Raw genomic sequence first — 26267 nt, forward strand, 5'->3', positions numbered from 1 at the left:
GCTGAGTCATGCTGAGGTGGCAGTGCTGCGCGGTTTCTCAAGTGGTGCTGAGCTGGTGCTCAGATGATGCTGAGTTGGTGCTGTGCTGAAGTGATGATGCGCTGATGCTGAAGTGGTGCGCTGATGCTAAAGTGGTTCTGCATTTGGTGCTGAGTTGCTGCTGAGGTGGAGCCTGCACTGGTGGTGGTGCACTGATGCGGAGGTGGTGCTGTGCTGATGCTGAGAAGCTGCTGTGCTGCTGATGAAGTGGTGCTGCGCTGGTGCTGAGTTGGTGCTGAGGTTGGTCTATGCTGATGCTAAGTTGGTGCTGCACTGGTGGTGGTGCACTGATGCTGAGGTGGTGCTGAGCGATGCTGGTGTTGTGCTCAATCATGCTGATGTGGTGTGCTGCGGTTGTGCTCAGGTGGTGCTTAGTGATGTTGAGTTGGTGCTGTGCTCAGGTGAAGATGCGCTGATGCTGAAGTGATGCTGCGCTGATGTTGAAGTGGTGCTGCGCCGGTGCTGGTTAGGTAGGGCTGCGCTGGTCCTGAGGTGGGGCTTCACTGTGGTGGTACACTGATGCACAGGTGCTACGTTGGTGCTTAGGTGGTGCTGCGCTGATACTGAGTTGCTGCTGCCCTGGTGGTGCATTTATGAGGAGGTGCTGCAGTGCTGATTCTGAGGTGGTGCTGTGGTGGTGCTCAGGTGGTGCTATGCCGGTGCCCTGATGGGGAGGTGGTGCTGTGCTGATGCTGAGGTGGTGTTGAGTGATGCTATGGAGATGCTGCACTGTTGCTAAGATGGTGGTGAGTGAATCTGTGTTGATGCTGAGTGATGCAGAGCTGGTGCTTAGTGATGCTTTAGTGGTGCTGAGTCATGCTGAGGTTGTAGTTCTGCGCCTGTGTTCAGGTGGTGCTGAGTGATGATGAGTTCATGCTGTGCTGAGGTGAAGCTGCAATGATGCTGAGGTGGTGCTGTGCTGATTGAACAGAATCGCGAAAAGGGTTTTTAGTATGTAGGAAGTAGTGGCGCTCAGCAAGTATGCGTGTAGGGTGTTTAACTAGACGAGTAAAAATGGTGCTAAACAGGAAGGGGAGACCCCTATAACCCCTTAATATGTGTAGGGCGCACCCTACAACAAAACAATACAAAATAATCCTGTGCACACATATACATTAAATCAAGTAGATACTGTAGTGGAGAAAGCTGATATACTAAATTCTTCAGTGGTAATGGATGATCTTTATTCCTTTCAGAAACACAATCAGCCGACACGTGTTTCGTCAGGGAAAGTAATCCCACGACTCTTCAGGGCCCAAAGACGGTGATAATACCAACCCGGCAGGGTATGCGACGCGAACGGTAGAACAGATAAAGTTGGAGTACGAAGGAAGTATCATGAGGTGAGGTATTCGAAAAACCAGTGAAGAAATCAAAACCGGCAATCAGCACGTAACATCAATCAATAGTACGAGTATGAGTAGATAAGCTTATTCATCAAAAACATAGGAGAAAGGTGCCGCGAAAGGAGGAAGAATAAAAGTCCACATGGTAGAATCACTCTAAAATAATCAGGGTCACTAGCGCCAAAGTACGGTAAAATATATAATTTCAGCGAAGGTGAAGAAGGAGCAGAACACGAGTCGACACACACACGTCAACATCGGTGCCTCCAGGACACGCTTTCTTTTCTTCTTCAAAATTTGATAAACACACACTTGTGTTCTGCTCCTTCTTTACCTTCGCTGAAATTATATATTTGACCGTACTTTGGCGCTAGTGACCCTGATTATTTTAGAGTGATTCTACCTTGTGGACTTTTATTCTTCCTCCTTTCGCGGCACCATTCTCCTATGTTTTTGATGAATAAGCTTATCTACTCATGCTGTGCTGATGCTGAGGTGGTGCTGTGCTGATGCTGTGGTAGGGCCTGCACTCCTGGTTGTGAGTGATGCTGTGTGGTGGTGCTGAGTGATGCTGCACAGGTGCTGAGTGATGCTGCGCTGGTGCTGAGTGATACTGTGCTGGTGCTGACTCTTTCTTAGGTGGTGGTGCTGAACTGGTGATCAGGTGATGCTGAGTTGTTGCTGTGCTGAGATGATGATTAACTGATGCTAAAGTGGTGCTGAGCTGATGCTGAAGTGGTGCAGCATTGGTGCTGAGTTGCTGCTAAGATGGGGTTGCGCTGGTGCTGAGGTAGGGCATGCACTCCTGGTGGTGCATTGTTGCAGAGGTGCATGTGGTAAAAGCGTGCAAGCATAAGCACTGAAAGGTGGGGCAGAAGAAGCACAACATAAACCAACCAGACCAGAGAAAAGGAATGTTAAGGCCAACTAACTAATTAAAAGAGGTGTACGTGTCCAAAGGCTCCTGAAGCCCATACACCGACTACAGCATGCCTAGCAGTGCAGCGCATGTGCTGCCCAGGCTCGACCTAACAAATGGGACTCAGTGTGCCCTTAGTGTGAGGATGTGGTCCGTCGGCTGCGCTGCCGCCTCTGGTGCAGGAAACCAGGGTTCGAGCCTCGAGGTCGCGTCCACATCCTGTGATTCTGGGCAAATCACTTAATCTCCCCGTGCCTGAATGTGTAATGTAAATACGGTGCTATGTAAAGCGCTCCAATACCTTCGGGTCGAGTTCGCGATTTCGCGCTACATAAATATGCAAAAAAAAAAAACCTGTTAAGGAGTGACTATGGTTTCGTTGGAGGATCTGGAGGTACCCAGGACAGACCGAGATTTGAGGGGCATTGGCTCAATGGATTGAAGAAAATGACATTTCTTTCTAGCACATTGGTTATAAATACTATAATTGTTCAATCAAACAAAGCAATGTAAACAATTTTCTTCCAGTTGGCACGAGTGCTCGACGGGTCGTCATAAAACAATAACTTCCTGAGACCTTTCAAGATGGCGCCGGCAGAGAGGAAGGCAGTATTTTCATGCTTCGCTATTCCACCTCTTGAAGTACGGTAACCGGAAGTAACATTTTCAAAACGTCTTTCCCCCTGCGTAACAGGGGGTCAAGGGTTAGAGGTAAAGGAAGCACATCCGGAATCGTGTATTCTGGGGTACGTTGAAGAATGGCGGCGGGGCCAATATCGGAGCGAAACCAGGGTGAGTGCCGGGTGTTACAAATAAAGTACAGCGCGTCATGAGTGGAGCGACAGAGCCCGTCGTGAAAATGTCTTAGCCTGCAGACCGAGCAGCTGCATTATGTTAGAACCTTTCTCCATTGCATCCCGTGCAGTGATGGTAGATTTAAAACTGTGGAGGTTCTAAGTAAAACTGGCCAACTTGGCCCAACGTGAACATTAGTGTTGTCTATCAAAAGGCAATTTAGTATAATCACGAAGATTGTACTGCAGTGTGTTATCTCCTTATGGTTGACGTACTCGAAGGGTACACACGTCTCGAGGAAGGAGAAGCAGGGCTTTAAGTAGGATGGAAAAACGGGGGTCTCTCAAAGGGGAGTGGCCAATGTAATTAAGGGCGTGGCCTAATAACACTTAAACTAAAAATCTGTGCTCAGCATAGTGTGCCGCCCGACCTTTATTTTGCTGTTTCTGTTATTGCATCCAGATATAGAATACAGCAAGTAACATATCATATCTACAACAAGTCAGGACTATTAGCTTTGTCAATGGTTGTTAGTTGCATAAGATAAATAAGCAGCAACTATGGCTTGCATATATTATTGAAAAAGCTTCCACTTAAAGCCCTGGCGACACCATGACAATGTTGCTCCTCCTGAGTTTCGAAAAGAGAAGGGAAATCCAGAGAGAAAATGACAATCTTGAAAGGGTTTCCCTTCCCCTACAACGCTCACCTGGCATGAAGTCATGCCGTTAACTTTTCCACTAATGAGAAGTGAGCAGTGTGAGTGAGCTCGCACACATCAATGTTCCGGCTGTCACTGCAGTCCGGGTAAAAACATCGCCTGTGCCAGGGCACAAAACAGCCCGATTGAGACCCTTTTTGAGGTCCCCTCTAAAAATCTGCCGGTGCTTAACACCGGTGAGACCCGGCCCACTTAAAGCCCTGGGTAGAGGAAGATCCTACTAACATTTTCCATACCTCCCCCTCCTCGACTGTGAAAGAGCTCATCTCGTTGACAGAACGATCCTCCTTTAGGAGGAAACACACCGAGGTGACCAGTACGCTCACCAGTGGCGAGAGCCCATATTTATACATCTGCAGTAGTGTGCACAGCCCTGTATCATAGAATGTTACCCCACCCCCAAGTGCACTTCTGTCTTCGCTTGCACTGGTTCTATTAGCTGTGCTCTCTTCCCCTTCATTGGAAAACCCTCAGGCCGCTTAACCATTCCTTGCAGTAATCTATTTTCATCAAAGCACACCTTGAACACCTATGCAAGAAACCATTTTGACAAAGCTATTTATCAGCTATTGGTCGGCCAATCCCAGTTGCGGTCCGTGCAGGTAACAGCATTGGGGCTGTGTAAGGGGGGATTCCGAGGGACGTGGTCGAGGGAAAATTGAAAAAAAATATTAATTTTCCCTTGGCATCGTCCTTCGAAATCCCCCCTTGCCTCGCCTCACCGCTGTTACCTGCCCAAACCACGGCTGGCCAGTCTATTGACTTACAGGCAAGTTTGGCCAACAGAGAAGTAACAGCAGGGTACTATGTACTTTTGGGCCCCTGAAAGACAGCATCTTTTGTATATGGCCTAGGGATTCCGGCCCTCACCGATTCGGAGCAGCCTTAGATCAGGCCCTACTCAACCCTCTGCCTCGGCTTTGCACTGGGTACCCTGCCTGACACAAACTTGCATTTGCCATTACTTTTCCTAGGGGTTGACACGATATTGCTCGAACCCTCGCATTGACATTTTTACAAGGAAAATACGGTTAGCTGCTGGTATAATTTATGTTTTAACATTGTTATCAATGGTTTTATCCTTAGTAAGGACATTGCAGAAGACTTGCAGAAGACTTCCTTTTATAAGTAATGATTTTACCCTAATATATGTGCAGTATAGTACTACTAACGTACTTAAGGTTATACCATTGGCGTTATTATTGCAGTGGTTTTAAGTAACTATGCAAAGAAATTAATAAATTGTCAAAATTCACCTTGATTGTCTGCTGCATGTGTGTAACCCTGCCTGCAAATTCCCTACGCAATCAACTGTCTATTCTTGCCTGCTCTCACCCTCCCTCCGTTTATGTATACTCCCAGTGTCCCCGCTTCTAATCTGTCCCCTGCCCGTCTTCCACATTGCTTGTGCTCCATCACTTCCCCGTATCCTTAGCCATTCTCTCCATGTGTGTCATTCTTTTTCCTGAACAAAGTCTTGCCTCTTACCTCTCCAACTTCGTGTGCCTCTGACCACTGTTCCCAATAACCTGCGCGCGCGCAGCCAAGTCACTCTAAACGCGCAGTGTGCTGTATTTAGCACACACATCCCACAACACCGTTCACGCCGCCGCTTTTAAATCGCGAGCGGCGCGAAAAACGGTAATTCCTGTGGCTCTGGGTTTTGAGAGGGCACAGCTGCGGGGCTGATTGTGACACTTTAAACTAGTATTAGTGTGTTTGTGATTTGATCTAAACAAGATTATAGTTGTAGAGCAGTACCCACTCCCGAAAATAAATGAAATGTGGCCACTCAATAGTATTGATCACAAAACTACGTCAGTTTATCATCCTGCTGGTAATGGAGCAGTTGAAAGATTTAACAGGGTCATTAAGGGGATTATTCAGATAGCCAACAGTAACAATCTAAATTGGAAACAAGAGACTCTAAAGACTGTTTGGGCGTACAGAATAACCCCAATGCGTGTCTACTGGACTCAGCCCTTTTGTAATGATGCGAGGAAGAACTCCATTATCAAAGGACAATGTGGGTTGGATCAGAGCCGCAAAAAGAGTTGACTGGTCGACTCAGCATGTTCTGAAGAAACTTCGGCAGTCTCAGTCAGCGGCTAAAGAAAATTATGACAGAAAACACGGAAGTGAACCAGTGGTTCTCAAGGAAGGTGACATTGTCAAAGTAAAGAAGAGTGGCCACATTGCTAAGGGTCAGGATAAGTTTACACCTCCATTGACAGTGCGTGAGGTTTACTGCAATTCTGCACTCCTTAGTGATGGAAGGGTGTGGCATTTCTCCAATCTTTCATCATTTAGACACCCTTGTTATGACACCACAACTGACACATCCCAGGATGTAACCAGTGGTAAAACAAGTGGCGACAAACATACAGGTCCTTGTGTTTCGGATTATGATTCCGAATGTGAGTTCCCCACGGAGGACAATCCCGGGGGCAGCCAAGGTGCAGACGTTCCTTCCGAGCATATTGACAGACCATCTATGCATACTACCAAGGAAAGGGTCAGACGGATGTTGCCCACACCACCGGAACCAGACAATGTTGAACCTGTAGCAACTAGTAGGTCTGGTAGACTTTTAGGCCCGCCCACTAGGTTTAGGGACTTCTTTTGTGAGTAAACCTTTTCTTTTACTTCCTTGTTTCTCTTTTCACCCCCTCCCCATCTTTTTCCTTCCCTCATCTCATAGGGGGAGGATGTGTTGTGATTTGCATAGTGTGTCCCTGCGCGGACACCGTAATATGTTCGCTTACTTGTTGTCCCATCTGGGTACCTGTACCAGCTGTGAGGTAATCAGCTGACAACTGTCCGTTGACAGTTGACAGCTGATCACGCAGCCGCCCAGACGCAATTCTTGCTCCAGACCTTCCTGGAGTCCGTGTTGGCTATTATTGAAATAAAGTACTCTTATACTTCACCTATGCGTTCGTGAGTACTTTACATCGTGTTAATTGCAGCGCCCGTGTGCGCTTCAATTAACATGAATACTAACTCAAAGGCCCACAATCAGCCCCGCAGCTGTGCACTGTTAAGAAATGAAAAGCAGTGTCTCAAACATGACGTGTGCTTTAGCACACGCTGTGTTTGAGACTCTGCTTTTCTTTATTGTGTACAGCTGCGGGTTTTGTGCTTTTAAGTGTCTTGACTCGTGAAAGATTGCGAGAATGTTCTTCTGTACATTCGTCATGGAACGTCCGCTTCATGCCCCCTCGCTGTGTTTCTATCACACAGTACCTTCTGTGGTGCACGGATGCTACATGCTTTTTTTTTAGTTAACGCGCCATTCTGGCTGGAAAGTCAACTTGGCAACTGTGCTCTAAACTGCAGAGACGGATAAAAGTAAAGGCCTGTGCCAGTAACTACAATGATAAATGAGGAAATCCTAATCCAAAAATGAATCACTGCGTGTGTGCCATCAGGACTGAGCATAATCTTTACCACAGAGCTGGCTCGTCACCTTCCTCAAAAGAAAGTGTTCTGAAAGTCAGGTTAGTGAGACTATACTATCAGCCTTGCTGTGGCCTAAAAGAGTGCCTCCCGCGCTCCACTTTCTAATGCAGCTTGCTTACAGCTTATGGTCGGCGTCAATCGAGTGACTCTGCAGCTGATTATAATAAATTATGAATGCCTTCTACACTGCTTTATCTATTTTTTGCAATTTTGGCTGCAGTCTGATAAATTAGTTGTTTAACAATTATTTCTTATGCTTTGGAGCAGTGAACTTAAACATTCTCGATGCTCAAATGGGTGTAATGTCCGATATTTATGTTTCCCTCTTCATTCCTTTATTTTGCTCGCGAGTAAGTGTCACTCGTGGTCGCTGAAATGTCACACATAATTTCACTGAAATTATGAAAATGTCACACATAGCAATCTGAAACCTTGGCAGCTATGACTTGGGCTAAGGGAGTACGTAAGTAGTTTAATTTTAGCGCCCAGCAAAATTCACAATGTAAAGCAATGTCAAATGTGGGTGTATGTCAGGGTAAGCTGAGGCCCAGTTCAAATGGACATGCAGAATTCACCCACATGCATCATATTTGTACTAATTTATCAGCTCGTGGCTGACTACCTAAAGTAGCAACAGAGGGGAGGTAGGGGGGAAGTACTCACAAAGGGAGCGAGAGAGTCAGGCTGAGACAGCACGCCCGAGTGCCAGAGAAAGCAAGCCCCGGACACCGAAAGAGCAAACCAAAGGCTATCATTTTGTGGAGGAAGAGCTTCCATACTGCAGCTTAGTAAGGGAGGAGGTGAGGTTGCTAGGTTCCCTTTATTTTTTTTAAACACATTAACTGTGTTTTGTCCTCATTCATTTAACACATCGGAAAAGTTGTAGTTGTGATAACTCACAGCTTGGCGACAGCAGGGACCTTTCTGACACTCCCTTTGCAGATTCAAGTAGGCAGGCATAGATACACAACCTTTGTGAATAAAACAAGGCGCCAGATTGTTCAGTTTGTATAGAATACTCTGCCAGCAGATTTCAACACAGCATCTTACATCGCTTCACACGAATAGAGCACAAATTCACAACGCTGTCCCTGCCATCACCGTTTCTAATGGTGGGGCAAAAAATTCTTCTTCACAGAGCCTGGAGGACACCACAGATAGATACAGGAACTTAAAGGTGGATGAAGTCATGGAATTGTGAAACATAAGGGCAGGATATTGGTTGGAAGGCTTAGATTGGTGATACAGGGCATTTTAAGAAAGGTCAACTTGTCTCCCGTCTTGGACACTTCACAGCCAGAACTAAGTTCTAAATGGACTTTGCAGACAGAAGTGGCTAATATTGTGAAAATCTGAAATAAAAATTGAAAAAAATAAAGAATTGTGCGGTAATTGGGGAAGCATCAGGCCTATAATATGTTCTGCTCCAGCAGTGACAGGCTTCATGGCCAGTTTGCTATTGCGGTCTTATTGCAACAACTGAGCAACAAAGGCGGGGATGCATGTTATCACAGAAAGTGAGTGATGCCCCCATCTACATGCCACACTTTCTAAAGCCAAAAAGGATCCATAAATAAGTGAACAAGAAACACACACTCCATCCATGCAAGGTAAATGCCTAACCCCAAAGCATACAAAGAAGGGAAGAGACAGACTGCTTGGCCACAGCACCGGCTCTGTGAAGCAGAATTTTCAGCACAGACCTCTCATCACAGTATCCCACCCAGCAGTTATTAAATATAATAGATTGATCAATCCAAATAACTGACTAACATAGCCACCACTCAAATTACTTTCATATTTCACTATACTAACTTTCAACACTAATACTTTATGGGTTCCGGAGAAGCGTGCTACTCGCCAGAAAAGCGCTTCAACACTCATCAGGGGTAACAGGTCTTCTGTCCCACTTTTATTGCTGGCCATGCAGCACTTACCACTCATCACATGCCTCCTTTTCCACACCCTACACTATATGTACTCGCCGCTTTGCTGCATATCCTTAGTCCTCTCTTCCACTCCGTTGTTGTCTTCATACCGACTGTGTCCCCTATTCCGGACTGTCCTGCTTGTGCATCTCTTTCACCTCCCCTTTTGCCTTTCTGCACATTGATTGACCCCCCCTAAATACCTGTCTCCCCTCCCTCTGGCATTTTTCCCTGCATAGTCTTTTCTGCCTTTCGAACTTCATGTACCTTCCTACCCATCCTATTTCTCGTTCGGCCGTCCTAACCCTACCTTTCCCTGCCTGTTCCTTGACTCCCTTGCCCTCTGTCTGAGCCTGCTCACTGCTTGTTCCCCTCTTGTCAATGTACCCCTCACTCTCTGCCCGCTGACCATCCTACCCTTCCTCCATCTACTTAATGCTTATCCTTCCTTCATTTTTCCCGTATGGCTTGGTTACCGTCCACTCTGCTCTCTGCAAGTGCTTCCTTCTCTTCGTACTTTATGTGCACGCTGTCACCCCTACTGTGCCGACTTTAATTGCTACGTGCCCATCATTTTACTTGCTTGCTTTACTCGATACCTGTATCACTAATTTTTTGTGCTCTACTATGCCCAGTTTGTAAGCCCTCCCTTTGTACTCCTCCTCTTACATGCCTACATGAACGCTGGCTGCCCCATTACTGGCATATTGCTTAGTTGTTACTTGAACATTATTACTTTTTCGAAAGTGTAAGGCCCATATATTTCACTGATTAAGTAATGCTGCTATTGCAGGGTGATGTCAATCAGTTCACTGAAGCCCAGTTGATCGCCTCAGAAAGATGAAGGGCAGAATCCACCCTAAAGAGATTGTAAACTTTTATTGTATATTGCTGTTATCATATTTGGTATTTATGTAGTGCATTGCCTACCACATATGTTGCTCTGTGACCAACAGGGTCCACATAGCTCTGTAGACAGCCACCATCCCGTGGCCTATTTTTCCATTCTGGCTTTAATATTGTTTGTTGTGGTGAGAACGGAGCACCTATGAATTTGGAGGTTTTCTACATCGTGGGTATGATCCAGTTCTTAGAAACTGTAATATTGGAGTGTAAATTAAGAAAATATTCTGACTGTACATTGGTATTCCATTTGCTCACAGCTGTTTTAAATTAGTGTACAAACAGCAATAACTTCCTTTTCAAATCGAGAGCCGCAGGCTTCCTCAACCTTTCGTGCTGAATGAAGGTATGGGGGCGCACCCATGTGGCTGCCTGACAGATGTCTGATATATGACCCTCCTACTTCTCCATTGTTGTTCCTGTTCCCTGAGTTGGATGCATCGGAGTTCCCTAGTGAAGGCGATCTTGCACTAATAAGCATAACAAGCATTTGCATTGCAATAGGTCTCACATTTGTTAAAGTTAGAGCTGTTGGCGTTGAAAATAATGTTTTTTTACTTTTGTGGTGTTATTTGCAGTGGAGTTATTATATTTTCATAGCACTTATACCAATTGTATAAAAAAGCAAAAGAAAAAAATATTGTCATTTTCAATTCCAACAGCTCTAACTTTAACAAATTCGAGACCTATCGCATTAGAAATGCAATCGGTCTTGCATTTGTTTGAGTTATTGGCATTATAAATGCCTGTGTTTTTTTACCTAGCCAGGGTGCAGTACCCTATGTGGCCAAAAAAGGTCCCATGGGACCTCTTTTGGCCACATATAATACTGCACCCTGCAGACGATATGGTAAATCTACCCTACCCATAATGCACTGCATGCAAGACAGTACCACAAGTGCATTCAAATAGCTACGTCCATATATACAATTGGTAGCTTTGAAATTTGACAAAATAATTATTATATTAATTCCGGATTAGGTTGTACTCTGTCTGGAGGTGATGATGGGACATTTATAGATCTCATATAAATGTGAGATGTGGAAACCTTGTTTAGGACCAAGCCTGCTGAAGCCCTTTAAGAAAATAGTGCTCTGAGGCTGTAATTAAAACCTAGGAAGTAACAACACGTCCTCATGGGAGGTTACAAGAAGAGACAAGCCAGTACTAAGGAGCCAATTGACCAATGAAAAGCCGCCATTTACAAATGACCGGGACGTGAGCCTATTAAAAAGATGGACGGATAGTGGGTTAAGCTTTATGCCCATTTCTTGAATACAGCATGTCTCGAAGAAACCGCGCAAGCGCTACCTAGGCGAGACCTAAAAAAAGGCATTTCTGTTCCACCCGCTGCTGGTGGAAGTGAGTGCCTACTTCTTCAAAGACTAATTGTGAGGCTTACATTTTGAGACGTGAACTATGATATCATTGCTGACTTTGACCCACTAATGGTGAAATTCCTGTGCAGAAGACAGAAAAAAGGATAATGTCCGGAGAATATACCCTGAGAATAATAGGTCAGGTTTTAAGATGAAGAGTCCCGTCATTCTCAAAATAGAAGTTACTCCAGATCCATTTAAATGATGGCCATAAGAAGTATCTCTTTCAAAGTCAAAAACTTAATATGAATCCAGTTTAGTGATTGAAACAATGAAGGTTGTAAAGCGTGTTTGAAAAATGGAGGAAGTCACACTTGAATCTGAAGCATGAGAACCGTAGAGGTCTGGGTTTGAACTTAAGTTGTTTGTATGTATATGTATGTCTAAGGCACAAACCTATCCTAAAGGCAGTGGAGTGCTAGAAAGGGTCAAAGACAAGCATAAAGTCACTGAGTGATAGAGGTAGCTGGGTTGTAGATGTTATTTCTTTGCCATGTGTTCTTTAAAGAGATGAGTCTGAATCTTTCTTAAATTGGGAGTTTTGAGTCGGTTCTGATGGATACAGGGATGTTTATTCATATCATGCGTGCATAGATACAAAAGGCCATCCCACTTCTTAGTCTACAGTGTGATGGTGTCCTGACTCCGGGTTTGCTGACAACCACCAGAGATGGTGAGCTTTTATGCAAGATGAGTGGATGTGCTGTTCGTGCTAGCTTTGCATAACAAGCAACTGGTTTTGAAAATGGAGCAGACCAACATGGGAAGCCAATGGAGTTCGATCAGGATGGGGGTGATGTGATCATATTTCTTCATGCCCTGGGATGTTCTGCAGCATGTGGTATCCCTTTAAGGGGTGCCAGTGTTGAGTTTTGTGGGCTGTTAAGTAGGAAGTTTCCACCGTCCAGATGCAATATTACCAGTGATTTAATAGAAGTTCAGATGTTTGTTTGTATAAGAAACCACTTCACTTTAGAAGAGAGAGATGGCTCCAGGCAGTGTTTGGTTCATTTGGCAGTGTGTTGCTTGAGAATGAAGTGAATCCAAATGACTTGGCATTCTGTGAAAGTTGAGGTCAGAAGCTGTCTTGGTTCATGTCATTGAGCCAGCTTTGTACTGTTTCTTGCTTGGTGTTTTTGACACATAACTAGAATTGTGTTTTCTTGGTTGGATTGAGCTTCAGGTATGCACTGGATTTGAGTGGTGTGGATTGGATTATGGAGGATTGGGGTGGGGTGGATTTAAGTCGGTGTGAGACGCAGACAGTGTTTGACTCGTTGGATGTCAGAAGCAGAGAAGACATTTTAAGTAGTTATGCATTATCGACATATTAGTGAATCTTGCTGCAGTTATTTGCAAGTAGAGCACCTATTGGCTGCATGTACAGGTTGAAGGTGACAGGAGGTAGTATACAACCTTGGGGTTCTGCGCAGTTGGTGGACTCCACAGGGGATGGAAATCTTCTTGGTCCTCGAGATACCCATATAAACAAACTGGTGTAGGTTAAAAAGGTAGGAGGAGAACCAGTGAGGGACATTGCAGGCGAACCCCATCTGAGACACCAAAGTGCATACGAGGGTAGAATGGCCAACTGTAGAGGGCAAGAGAGTGTTTACGCAATATTAAGGGATAGGGGGGTCATCATCTATGGTTAGTTGGGTATTATCTACAATGTGTAACGTGTCAGTTGACACACTGCAACCTTATTTGATGCCGGACCGGTACTTGTGCAGAAGCTGGTTCGCAAAGATGTTTTTGTGAAGTTGAACATAGACTGCTTTTTTATAGACTTGTTTATAAATGGTAGGTGAGTGATGGGCCTGGAGTTGGCATTGCCATTGGGTTCTAGTGTAGCTTTTTATTTTAGGAGTGGAAAGACCCTGCCTGTCTTGAGGGCTTTTGGGAAGATGCCCATAGTTGATATGCATTGACAATAGTGAGTAGGAGTGAGAGAACATCCCCAAAGTGTGTGTTGATGATGGACAAGGACAATATATCATCTTATTAAGAAATGGCTTTGATGAAGTTTACCAGTATCTGTGAAAATCTGGGTGGGTTGGAGCGTGGCCGGGCGGATTGGGTTGGAGCGTGGCCGGGTGGATTGGGTTGGAGCGTGGCCGGGTGGATTGGGGCAGGGCCAGATGGATTGGACTGTATTGAGGCGGGGGCGGAGTGGACTGGATTGGGGTGGGGCGGATTGGACTGGATTGGGGTGGGGCGGATTGGACTGGATTGGGGTGGGGCGGATTGGACTGAATTGTGGTGGGGCTAGGTACTAGGGCAGGCTTGATTGGATTGGGCTGGGCGGATCGGGTTGAAGCGTGATCGGGTGTATTGGATTGGAGTGGGGCAGGACAGATTGGGTTGGACTGGGTCGGGGTGGATTGGAGTGTGGCGGGGTGGATTGGAGTGTGGCGGGGCGGATTGGAGTGTGGCGGGGCAGGATGAATCTGCCCCAGTCCCATCCAATCTGCCCCAGTCCGATTGGGTTGGAGGCTGGGGTGGATTGGGTTGGAGACTGGGGCGGCCGGGGTGGATTGGGTTGGACTGGGGTGGATTGGACATGGGGCGGGGCAAATTTGATTGGACTGGGGTGGATTGGAGCGGGTGGGGTGGGGTGGATTGGAGTTGGGCAGATTGAGGTGGATTGCGGCAGGCGGATTGGATTGGAGTGGGGCAGGACAGATTGGGGTGGTTTGGACTGGGGAGGATTGGGTGTGACTGGGGAGGATTGGGTGTGACTGGGGAGGATTGGGTGTGACTGGGGAGGATTGGGTGTGACTGGGGAGGATTGGGCTGGACTGTGGCGGGTCTGGTTTGGGCTGGACTGTGGCGGGTCTGGTTTGGGCTGGACTGTGGCGGGTCTGGTTTGGGCTGGACTGTGGCGGGTCTGGATTAGGCTTTATAAAACTGGGGCGGATTAGGATGGAGCATGGCTGGGCGGAGTGGGTAGGAGCAGGGCGGGCAGGTTGAGTTGGAGCGGGGAGGCGTCGGTTGGGGCAGATTGGAGTGGGGTGGATTGGAGAGGGCGGAGTGGATTAGACTATTGCTAGAGTGGGATGGATTGGACTTGATTGGGAGGGATTGGATTGGAACAGGCGGATTGTACTGGACTGAGACTGGGGCGGCCCTTGGACTGGATTGAGGCGGGGCCCTTGGACTGGATTGAGGCGGGGCCCTTGGACTGGATTGAGGCAGGCAGATTAGACTGGATTGGAATAGGCGGATTGGACTGGATTAAAGCGGGGCGATTAGACTGGATTGGGGCGGATTGGATTGAACGGACTGGTTAGATTTGGGCAGATAGGATTGGAGTGGGGTAGATTGTGTTGGACTGGGTTGGGGTAGATTGTGTTGGACTGGCTTAGCGTGGATTGGGTTACACTGGGGTGGATTGGTTGGGTTGGACTGGGATGAATTGGGTTGGGCTGGGCTGGGGTGGGTTATATTGTCCTGCCCCATGGTGGAATGACATACCCTGCCAAAAAAGCCACAAATGGACGGAGAGGTAGATGTTTGTAAGACTTCAGTAACTTCAGTGCTATTGCTTTTTTCTTCTACAAAAGTTCATTTGGTTGGCTCTGTAACCTTAAAGATCTATGCTCGGAAATGAACATTTTGCTCACATCTGTACAAAACTTGTTACTAATACATTTAGGGCTCAGTTCTAGTTCCAGTTGTGATGTCTTTTTAGGAAATGATGTTCTTTGACGTTCTTGCTAACATGGTCCAATCCTACTTATAAACTGGTAGATGCCTGCACCAGATGTAGATGCCAACGCTTATGGTCTCATCCTGATTATTTGCAAATCGATAATGACCTGAAGAACATCTGATAACCACAATGGATGAGCATGTGGAAGTAATCCTCTGTCAAATGTAATCCTACAAGTAAAGCTTCTACAGCAGAGGTTTTGGAAGGCCTGTTCCATGCTATTTTTTTCTCTATATATTTTCGAATAGGTGTACATAAATCTAATCCATGTTAACTTTATAAACAGTAATTTATCATCCTAAAACTCAGTAGTACAGTGGATCTGTTTTGTCTCCAGCAAGTAAAGATTCCTCTGACGTTGAGCTATTCAAATGAATTATACTTTTGCCTCAGTTATGTGTGCCCGTCAATTAAGCTCCCTTGCATGAACATCTGCTCGGACACTGTCAAGTGGCCCGAATTTACAGCACACCGTGATTACTGGGTACTAGTTAACAAATTGACGTCAGTATTCTGTTCTTCAGCGTGATACTGTTAATATTTCTTTGAATTCTTGGAAAGAAGGCGCAGTGTGTGCCCGCCATGGTCCCTTTGGAACTAGCTAGGGTCCGCTACGTGAGACATGCAAGAGGTCATCATTAATTTAATTTATGGAAATCCGTGGATGGAAGGAATTATTTTTTTGTCAAAATCTGCAGGTAGATTAAAGAATCTTAAAGAGAAATTGTACTATAACAATGCCTAGTGTTTCGGAGAGAAGGTTAAGGACGGAATCTGTGCTTTCTTAATAGTGTGCACAGTTGTTGAGTATGCTAGGAGTAAACAGTCTGCTTCACTAGATGTGACCATATTCGTATAGGGCAGAAGTTGGATTTTCAGAAGGTAAATATTAATGAAGCAATAAGAAGCTGCAACTTCTACTATAGAGGATCCGTGAAAAGTCAATTCTGGCTAAACCTTTTTCATTTTTGTTTTTTGTAAGACATTTTATTTCCATAGGTTCCAGACTTTCACTTGCTTTAGGGAAGTGAGGATTATTAGTGTTAACAAAGATCGTACACATACGAGTCCTTGGGAGCAACAAGATTTGGCACAGAGTAGTGTTACACATTAGATCATTAGTTTGCTACGACACTGAATAGTCTACTTAATGCAAGCAGTGGTTCAAAAGAGATGACCTGTCGTACCGTTATGACTCTCTGGGACAGCCTACTCTCGATTGGAAAAGACAATGGCGGAGAACAGTAAAGAAGATATAGTAATCTAGGTGTTAAAATCTCTAATTGGGAATGCTGGAGAAGGGGACGAGGAAGCTTGCTGATCATTTTTAGTTGTACTTGATTGAACACCAAACCTGTACAATGTACCCTCCTAATGTTGCATCTTCTAGATCCACTCCATCAGCAGAGGCCCCTCACTGACTTTGCTTTTCATCCAGAAGTGGCTGAATGGCTGCTATGCTGTCAGCTGCATAACCTGTTATGTTCTGCAAAGCGTGTAATTTCCCTGTGCATCAGATCTCTTGCCTGTCAAACCTGCATGCTTAGAAATAAGGTAATGAGGTACTGGATTTCATTGGAACTTAACATTTGACTTCGTACTACCTAATCCATTGATCTAGTTTACTTTTCAAGATAAGCAAAATGCAACTTCACATTACCCAGCAGTCATTAAATCTTCTGAATAATTATGCAGCTTGCCCAAAGCCTAATTTTTATGTACCGAACAGTTAAACTGACTACTGTCGAGCTCACCCAATGTTGTATTAAATCTGTTTCCAGATGCAACAGTGTATGTTGGTGGCCTCGATGAGAAAGTGAGCGAACCGCTGTTATGGGAGCTGTTTCTTCAAGCAGGACCAGTGGTCAACACACACATGCCCAAGGACAGGGTTACAGGCCAACATCAAGGTGAGCTTTTAGGAACTGGAATGAGGAAGTCCTGTTTGAACAATACATATTTATGTTGCACAGAATTGTATTTTAATCATTGTTGATTTGCATTGTGTTAAGTGGGATGTGAAGTGAATAGGAATATTTCCAGTACCATGTGATGTGCATTGTCCTATCAAGTGAAGCAGTATGATGATCTCCTTCCCTTTTGATTCCTGGTGAAGGGCAAGGTGATTGTTTCATTTGGTTCGTTTTACATACCTATGGGGTCACTTGTGCTGTGACCCAAGAGCTGCAACAGCACCTAATAATCCAAGGGAGATGGCAAAATCTTTAAATGGCAGGGTGCCGGCCTGAAAAAGTTGCATCCATATGTAACTTTTGACAGTGTTGTGGGGATTAACTTCTAAAAAGTCATGAACCTCTTTCTAGAACTCTTCTTCATTTATCTAGCTCCAAAGTCTGTCTGCTCAATCCGCATTTCAGCACCTTTAACCCCTCCTCCACCTGCCCACCAGCACAGCTACCTGTTGCCATTGGCTAGGTTTGCACGATATGCATACTTGGCTTGAGCAAATCTCAAAGAAACCCACAAAGCTAGTCCTTTCTACGGGCGTGGTATGGTTAACCTTAAAAGGAGTGCAGCTGGTGGTGTTTCACACTAAAATTAATACCTATTTTAAGTAAGCCAGCCAATCAAAATGCACAGACTTCTTTAAACGATTTATTATATTTTTTGAAGCAGACGGACTAACAAGGTATGAGAGCAAAACCCAGTTTGTTAAATTGGGTGACAGTTTGCAGTGTTGCACAAATTCTCAATGAGGTAATTTTCCAATTTTAGTGAAATTAATATGATCTGAATCTATAATGCACTTATATAAATTGAATTTAAGCGAAAAGTCTCTAAGCTCTTTTTTTAAATGTATATAATTGCAACATTGTAAACCATCTACCCTATTTACCTTAAAATGTCTCTTGCTGTTGTGGGTTTAGGGATATTACCCACATTTAGGGTAAAACAATCTCTCTTGGACATTAGGCCATTCTTGGGCCGCATAGTCTGAGTTTCTACCCCCTCCTGTTCCTTTGACCTACAAAGCAAAACCCAAAGGTTTACTTACTGCACTTATTTGTCAGTGCCCACAAAGTGCTAAATGCTCAATTATGTAGGCATTTTTAGGTTTCGCCTACCAACAGCGCCTGCACTGTTGTTACTGCAAGGGCTAATGTTTACTACAAAGGGTTTGTGGTCCTCCCATTACTTAGCATTCATTGGCATTACTCTCTCTCTTCTTTGCTGCATTCTAATTTGCTGGATTGATTCATCTTAATTGGTGTTCATCAGCTGCCTGTGGTGTGATTGAGGTGTTTTTTTCTCCCCCCCCCTCCCTCCCACCCAGTCTCCGCTTTGTTTCTTGCCCCTTCCTCCCACCCAATCTCTGCTTTGCTTCTTGCCCCTCCCTCCCACCCAACCTCCGCTTTGCTTCTTGCCCCTCCCTCCCACCCAACCTCCGCTTTGCTTCTTGCCCCTCCCTCCCACCCAACCTCTGCTTTGCTTCTTGCCCCTCCCACCCAACCTCCGCTTTGCTTCTTGCCCCTCCCTCCCAATCTCCGCTTTGCTTCTTGCCCCTCCCACCCAATCTCTGCTTTGCTTCTTGCCCTCCCTCCCACCCAATCTCCGCTTTGCTTCTTGCCCCTCCCTCCCACCCAGTCTCCGCTTTGCTTCTTGCCCCTCCCTCCCAACCAATCTCCGCTTTGATTCTTGCCCCTCCCTCCCACCCAATCTCCGCTTTACTTATTGCCCCTCCCTCCCACCCAAACTCCGCTTTGCTTCTTGCCCCACCCTCCCACCCAAACTCCGCTTTGCTTCTTGCCCCACCCTCCCACCCAAACTCCACTTTGCTTCTTGCCCCACCCTCCCACCCAAACTCCACTTTGCTTCTTGCCCCACCCTCACACCCAAACTCCACTTTGCTTCTTGTCCCAGCCAAACTCCACTTTGCTTCTTGCCCCTCCCTCCCACCCAAACTCCACTTTGCTTCTTGCCCCTCCCTCCCACCCAAACTCCACTTTGCTTCTTGCCCCTCCCTCCCACCCAAACTCCACTTTGCTTCTTGCCCCTCCCTCCCACCCAAACTCCACTTTGCTTCTTGCCTCTCCCTCCCACCCAAACTCCACTTTGCTTCTTGCCCCTCCCTCCCTCCCAAATTCCACTTTGCTTCTTGCCCCTCCCTCCCACCCAAACTCCGCTTTGCTTCTTGCCCCTCCCACCCAGTTTCTGCTTTGCTTCTTGCCCCTCCCACCCACCCAGTTTCTGCTTTGCTTCTTGCCCCTCCCTCCCACCCAGTTTCTGCTTTGCTTCTTGCCCTCCCTCCCACCCAGTCTCCGCTTTGTTTCTTGCCCCTCCCTCCCACCCAGTCTCCGCTTTGTTTCTTGCCCCTCCCTCCCACCCAGTCTCCGCTTTGTTTCTTGCCCCTCCCTCCCACCCAGTCTCCGCTTTGTTTCTTGCCCCTCCCTCCCACCCAGTCTCCGCTTTGTTTCTTGCCCCTCCCTCCCACCCAGTCTCCGCTTTGTTTCTTGCCCCTCCCTCCCACCCAGTCTCCGCTTTGTTTCTTGCCTCTCCCTCCCACCCAGTCTCCGCTTTGTTTCTTGCCTCTCCCTCCCACCCAGTCTCCGCTTTGTTTCTTGCCCCTCCCACCCAGTCTCCGCTTGGCTTCTTGGCCCTCCCTCCCACCCAGTCTCCGCTTTGCTTCTTGCCCCTCCCTCCCACCCAGTCTCCGCTTTGCTTCTTGCCCCTCCCACCCAGTTTCTGCTTTGCTTCTTGCCCCTCCCTCCCACCCAGTTTCTGCTTTTCTTCTTGTCCCTCCCACCCAGTCTCCGCTTTGTTTCTTGCCCCTCCCTCCCACCCAGTCTCCGCTTTGCTTCTTCTCTCTCCCTCCCACCCAGTCTCCGCTTTGCTTCTTGCCCCTCCCTCCCACCCAGTCTCCGCTTTGCTTCTTGCCCCTCCTTCACACCCAGTCTCCTCTGCTTCTTGCCCTTCCCTCCCACCCAGTCTCTGCTTTGCTTCTTTCCCATACTACTCGATACCACACAATTCAACTCCATACCACACAGTTCCACGCCATGCCACACAGTTCCCCTCCACAGTTCCAGGCCCCTCCAAGCCATACACTTCCAATCCATGACACTCAATGCCATGCCACACAATTCCACTCCATGCCACACAGTACCACTCCACATGGCACAATTCCACGCCACACAATATTACACGCCACACAATACCACACCACAACACTCCGATAAAGCCAGTAGAGATTACATAGGAGAGACGGATTGGCTTTGCCAGTGCTCATTCTATAAACTGTGTTTAAAATCTTTTAAAAACAAAAAGGCTTTTGAAAAACAGGTATGGTATGTCTGGATGATGCATTTATTATTCACCATTGGCTGCTACTCCCCTCTAAAGCTATATGTCACTTTGCATATTGCACCATTTGCTAAATAAGTCACTTGTTTGGAAAGCTTCAGTCTGATAGAGGTCAGACTGCAGCTGGTAAATTTGGTTGATTATTACATGCTGCTCTTTAAAAATCAAAAACACTTTGTAAGCAATCTTCGCATGTTCTCAGTTAAGTTTTTGTAATTTAGAGACCCCTTTTTAGTTAACCGATTTATGTTGCATGTAGCAGGAGTTGATATTGATCAATTTGATATCATTGATGTGCAGTGCTTTCATTGTAATCTTTGTTTGACAGGAAATTCAGTCAGGTCGGTTGGGTGCAGATATGTTCCCAGTATTCAACAGCTACTTACTGTCCCTACTCTTTTTCATTGTTTGAGTTGGGGTATTGCTCTTTCATTTTGGAAACATGCAAAAATAATCCACATTAAAAAAACTTGATCATTGATTCTCAGATCACCACCAGACACACATTATAAACAGAAGGAGATTTGCTTACCTGCTTTAATGTTTCAGATGGCTCCACTTTGTTGCACAGAATTTTCAGACTTTGTGTTATTCTGGTCACCAGTCTCCATTGCAAAACGCATGCTTACATATACCGGAGCTCTGCTCTCAGACCCCATTCAAAGGGCGCATAGGTGGCAGGGACTACTTGGCCACAGCCAGGCCTGTAGGGGTTGGTTTTCATTTGGTGTTCTGGCGTCTGTCCTATGATGGCTTTACAAACTGGGCCCAGTACTCCCTTTCTGTACTTGAATTTTAGGGTGGCGAAGTCCAAGGTTTCTCAGGGAGGTTGTGTGGGGAAAAAACTCTTGGCTCAAGCAGTTAACAGAAATAGCAACTCTATCCTGCCCAGTGGCCATCTTAACATGAGAAGTAGTTTAATGTCACATCAAAACTAAATGCTACACACAGTGGTGAGGCATAAGTGCCTATATTGGCATGGGTTGGCACTAGTTAGGCTCCTGGACAGGTCTGCTTCTTGGTACGCCATACGGCAGGAACACAACTGGGGTTCTCCTACTGTAGTCTCCCATCCTTCAGGTCCAGGGACATTCAGGCTTCTGGGCTGTAAGCGGAGGCACAGCTTCTCCAGCAAGCTGTGCAGACTTCAGGACATGTCCCCTCACTTCTGGGAGTGCAGTCACGAGATTTGGATCACAGCAGCCCTTGCAGTACTGTTCTCTGGATCCCCATCATCCTCCAAGAAGAACATGTAATTGGAACAAAGTGGGATGGTTTCTATCCTATGTTTATGCTCATTTTTCAGACAGGGTATGCTTATCCTGTCTAAAGTCCTAGAACCAGTATGAGGTGGATTGCATTTCAAATATCATTTTCTGGCTGCATTGCAGACACACCCTATTGTGCAGGGAGATTGTTCTCACAACAGGGGTATTGACACACAGGTGGGATGTCAATGCCAAGGTCCGCTAGGTGACCTTAAAGTGGACTTTACCCCAGTGATGTCAGTAGCCCAATCGCCGCCAGAGAGAGGAAAAAGTCCTCCCCAAGTCGTTAGAATTGGTATGCTGCCACCTCTGCTTCATGCGAACTATACAGGACGTGAACAGTAGTACCTTGTCTGCAAAGAGATGCATGCCAGTTTTCAACGCAGAGGACGTTCATTCACTCTAACCACACACCGTAACATCAAAAAATAATTCTCACCAAATGTCCATCATTCTGTCAGTAAGCTCTGTAATAGTCCATGTTCCCCAAAGTGTTTAGCTTGTGAAATTTAGTCTGAAGATCAAATAACCAACCATCGTGTCACTTCTCATCAAATAGCTGTGGAAATGTATGGAAGTAAATGTAAAGAAGGCCAGGTCAGGTTAGAGGAGGTTGTTTTTTTCAGATCAATCGAGCTCGTTAAGTTGACACCGTTGTTTTGGATAAGCTTTTGGTATTCAGTATTTGGGACCTGAAGATGAATTGTTGAATTGGCTCACCCAGTCAAGCCCTTATGATGGGGTTTAGCTATATTAGTTTTCTGCATTCAAATCCATCAGTGGCTTTTTGATCCTTTGTTGTTGCATAATGCAGGTGATATTTGTATACGTGGATATGTTGTCCAATTCATTTTTTATAACACTGCATGCGACCCTATGGTTACCTCAAATCTTAGGTGGGGAAATTGGAAAGGTGAAAAAAGGACAAAATAGAGTAATGAAGGAATCTTGTTGCTCCAGTAGTATTAATCTAACCATGTACACCATTGACACGTGCACAAAAAGATATTTGGACCGGACTGTCAGAGTGGATTGGGATGTATTTTATGGTGGGCTAGTGGGATTTGGGGTGAAGTAATACTAATACCATGATTTTCATAGCTGCTGAACAGTTAAGTATAATAATTTTTTTACGATCGGAAACATAGCAAAAAGACTGATAATTAACAGCTATTATTGGTTTGCCGGAGTGGGCACAAACAGTTAATATCCTGCAGTTTTACATGAAATAAGTGTTCGCATGAACGTTAATTATTAATAGTACTATCGTTTTTACTGTATTCTTTATTTTTTTAATTTTTTTTACATTTCCATCCGTATTTATCCATATTTATTTTTTGCCCATGTTATTAGTATTTAGCCATCTTTTTTTGTGTTTTGAGAATAAATGGATCTGTAAAAATGTTATATTTCCACGTTTATTTAACTCTTGGACGTGCACTCATTCGTACCTGGATGCGGCCGCGTTTTAGCAAATTACCTGACACGTTTAACAAAGACCACACTCAAATATGTTAACATCTGCCTGTACTTAAGGAAATCTCATCCTGTTTTTTAATCCTTTATGCTATCTGCTTAACTTTTGCCTTGAATTCATGAAATACAGCATGGAGAGTCTCTCGCCAGAAGCACCATTTTCACTATTTTTCCACTTTTAAAAATAAAAACAGACAGGAAATACATTGTTTTCTGTCTGTGTTTATCTGCAAAAACGGAAACCCGGAAGCCTTGATCGTTATAGTGCACATTAAACATACTTTTTTTGACATCAATGGCTGGATTAGCCTGCCGTGTTTCGAACCTGTGTCTTGCATGTTATGACTTAACCCCTTCGCTGCGGCGGAAATTCCGCCGCAGCGCTGGGGGGTGCGGGGGGGGCAGCGCGGTGGCGCAGTGCTCATGACGGAGCCACTCCGTCATGAGCCACGGTTGGGCTGTGCTCATGACGGAGTGGTTCCGTCATGACTCCGCCCACAGCGCTAATCGCCCGCACAGGCGGGGAATTAGCGCCGCGTGGGCGGCGCGGCCGCCAACGGCCGCAGCATGACGGAACCACTCCGTCATGAGCACACGGCAACCGTGGCTCATGACGGCGTGGTTCCGTCATGAGCACGGAAGGAGTTAATGAGTGCTAACATAAGATTACCGAATTTGTTTTTGGATCTTAAAGTTTAAGTGCTCAATAGCTGGTGTGTGTTCTACCATGGTTATAATCATACCAGCAGCAGTTGGTGCACCAGCAGGACACTATGACGACGTTGGTTTGTCCTTCTTGTAAAACGGCCCCCAAGTCTTACCTCATTGTTCTCTCCTGGTCTCTGGGGTCTGATACCAACGTGGTCTGCTGCTTCTCTCCCATTGACTGCAATGTACATTTTTGTTTTGCTTTTTGTTGTTCTTGGATGAGGGTGAGACTCGCACACCGCTATATATTTTTTTTTTTTAAAACGCTAATCTAGGTGATTTTGTTTTGTCGCTCCTGATTTGTAGGTTATGGATTCGTGGAATTCCTTAGTGAAGAAGATGCAGACTATGCTATTAAAATTATGAACATGATAAAGCTCTATGGCAAACCAATTCGGGTAAACAAGGCCTCAGCGCACAACAAGAATTTGGACGTTGGGGCCAACATCTTCATCGGCAACTTGGACCCTGAGATCGATGAGAAGCTGTTATACGACACATTCAGCGCCTTTGGTGTCATTCTGCAGACCCCCAAAATCATGAGAGACCCGGACACTGGCAACTCCAAGGGCTACGCCTTCATAAACTTTGCAAGTTTTGACGCCTCCGATGCTGCCATTGAGGCTATGAATGGACAGTACCTCTGCAACCGGCCCATCACAGTGTCCTACGCCTTCAAAAAGGATTCCAAGGGAGAGCGGCATGGCTCGGCTGCAGAGCGATTGCTGGCAGCACAGAATCCCCTCTCACAGGCAGACCGTCCTCATCAGCTGTTCGCAGATGCCCCTCCTCCCCCCTCTGCACCAACACCCATTGTTGCATCCATGGGACAGGGCACCGTCACTCCAGTGGGTAAGCAGATTACATTTATAGTTGAATTACTGTTTGAGTGAAAAATTTCAAATCATGTCCCATTGTATGTCTGATTTGTCATATGAAGGCCTGCACGCTTGACTTCCATCCCATTTCTCTTCCATCCCATTTCTCTTCCATCCCATTTCTCTTCCACAGTCCCTCTTATGCTCTCTTTGAAGAGTATGTTGTATGATGTAAGGCACCATTTGCCTGCATGACAACACTTACTCTGCAGTGAAGCACAGACTTTGCAGGTTCCCCTTTTGTAAGAGGCATTCACATTCAAACAAGTATTGAATTAGATGTTAGTAAGTAAACAGAAGAAGAACATGGCATTTTTGAAAAGCAAGCAGTCAGTTAACCTCTCATTTCCCAAATTATTCTTCCATAAAAGGTAAAACACTTGGGTCTTTCCACTCTGTTGGTGTAATTTTCCTTCCATACTCCACTTCTTAGGTTTGGCGAATAGTTGAATGTAGTTTGATCTGTGGTTAAACAAAGTTACTAAGACAACATGATTGTTGGGGGCAGTTTATAGGACAACAGACTGGACATGGGATCATCTGCACATGGCTGTCCTCGTTGTTCGTGCCGTGGTGCTTGTATGCTTATGACCCATTTAATTGATTGCTCAGACTATCAGTTGAGCCTCCTGCTGATGGCCCACAAGTTTTAGAAACATTGAACCAAGAGTAATACAAGACGTGTTTATTTCATACCACCGAGTCTGCCCTCTTCCATTGTAATTAGTAAACAAGGCACTGGCTATGTCTCCGGTCATAAGACTTACAAAACACTGAATCAAAGCGAGTTCTCTGCTTCTGTGCCAATTGATCAGAAGAGTTAACTGGGGTTATAAATACCTATTATAATCGTTGCAGTAAAAGAAATATAACGAATATTACAACAGTTGTTTTTTTTTTATTCCAACTTCTTTGCTGTTTCCTTAGAGTTCATGTGAACTTACTTTCGATTTGAATGCTTACACTTTACAGTTGTATCTACTATCCTTCTTTCATATGGATTTTTATTTTGTAACCGCCAAACCCACATGATGATCCAACGTTAAGAAAATCTCTGGACTTGTTTTTTCCCCCTTCTATGCAGGTATTCCATCCCTTGGAACCTTCCCGCCGCCTGTGCCGCCTCCTGGTGCAATGCCCCCTGGCCTGCCTCCAGCTCTTCCGCCAATGCCTTTGCCGCAAGCTTCCACTGCTCCTGGCCCAGTGACCACTGTCGCTCCTGTACAGACTCATCCTCAAGTTCCACATCATTTCCAGCCCGGAGGGATCCCACCGCCTGGTACGTTGGTATATCTATTTTTAAGTGTTGTATTATGGAGCGTGGCAGGTTATTGTGTTTAGAACATTCTGTTGTACCCACAAGTCAAACAGTTTGGTGGTAAAGACAGTCACTAAAAACCATCCTAGT

General features: G+C 45.7%; 1 protein-coding gene across 1 annotated transcript in view; it reads left to right on the top strand.

Moving 5' to 3' along the window:
• The first annotated feature begins 2885 nt into the window (after window positions 1-2885).
• The window catches only part of SF3B4 (splicing factor 3b subunit 4), a 45557-nt gene continuing 22175 nt past the window's right edge, over window positions 2886-26267 (top strand). The window contains exons 1-4 of the mRNA XM_085638450.1: window positions 2886-3096; window positions 16989-17117; window positions 24288-24833; window positions 25944-26138. Coding sequence (XP_085494576.1) covers window positions 3063-3096; window positions 16989-17117; window positions 24288-24833; window positions 25944-26138 — 904 coding nt within the window. The 5' untranslated portion in view covers window positions 2886-3062. The remainder of the gene's footprint in view (window positions 3097-16988; window positions 17118-24287; window positions 24834-25943; window positions 26139-26267) is intronic.

This window comes from Triturus cristatus, chromosome 12, assembly GCF_964204655.1.
Source record: "Triturus cristatus chromosome 12, aTriCri1.1, whole genome shotgun sequence".
NCBI lineage: Eukaryota > Metazoa > Chordata > Amphibia > Caudata > Salamandridae > Triturus > Triturus cristatus.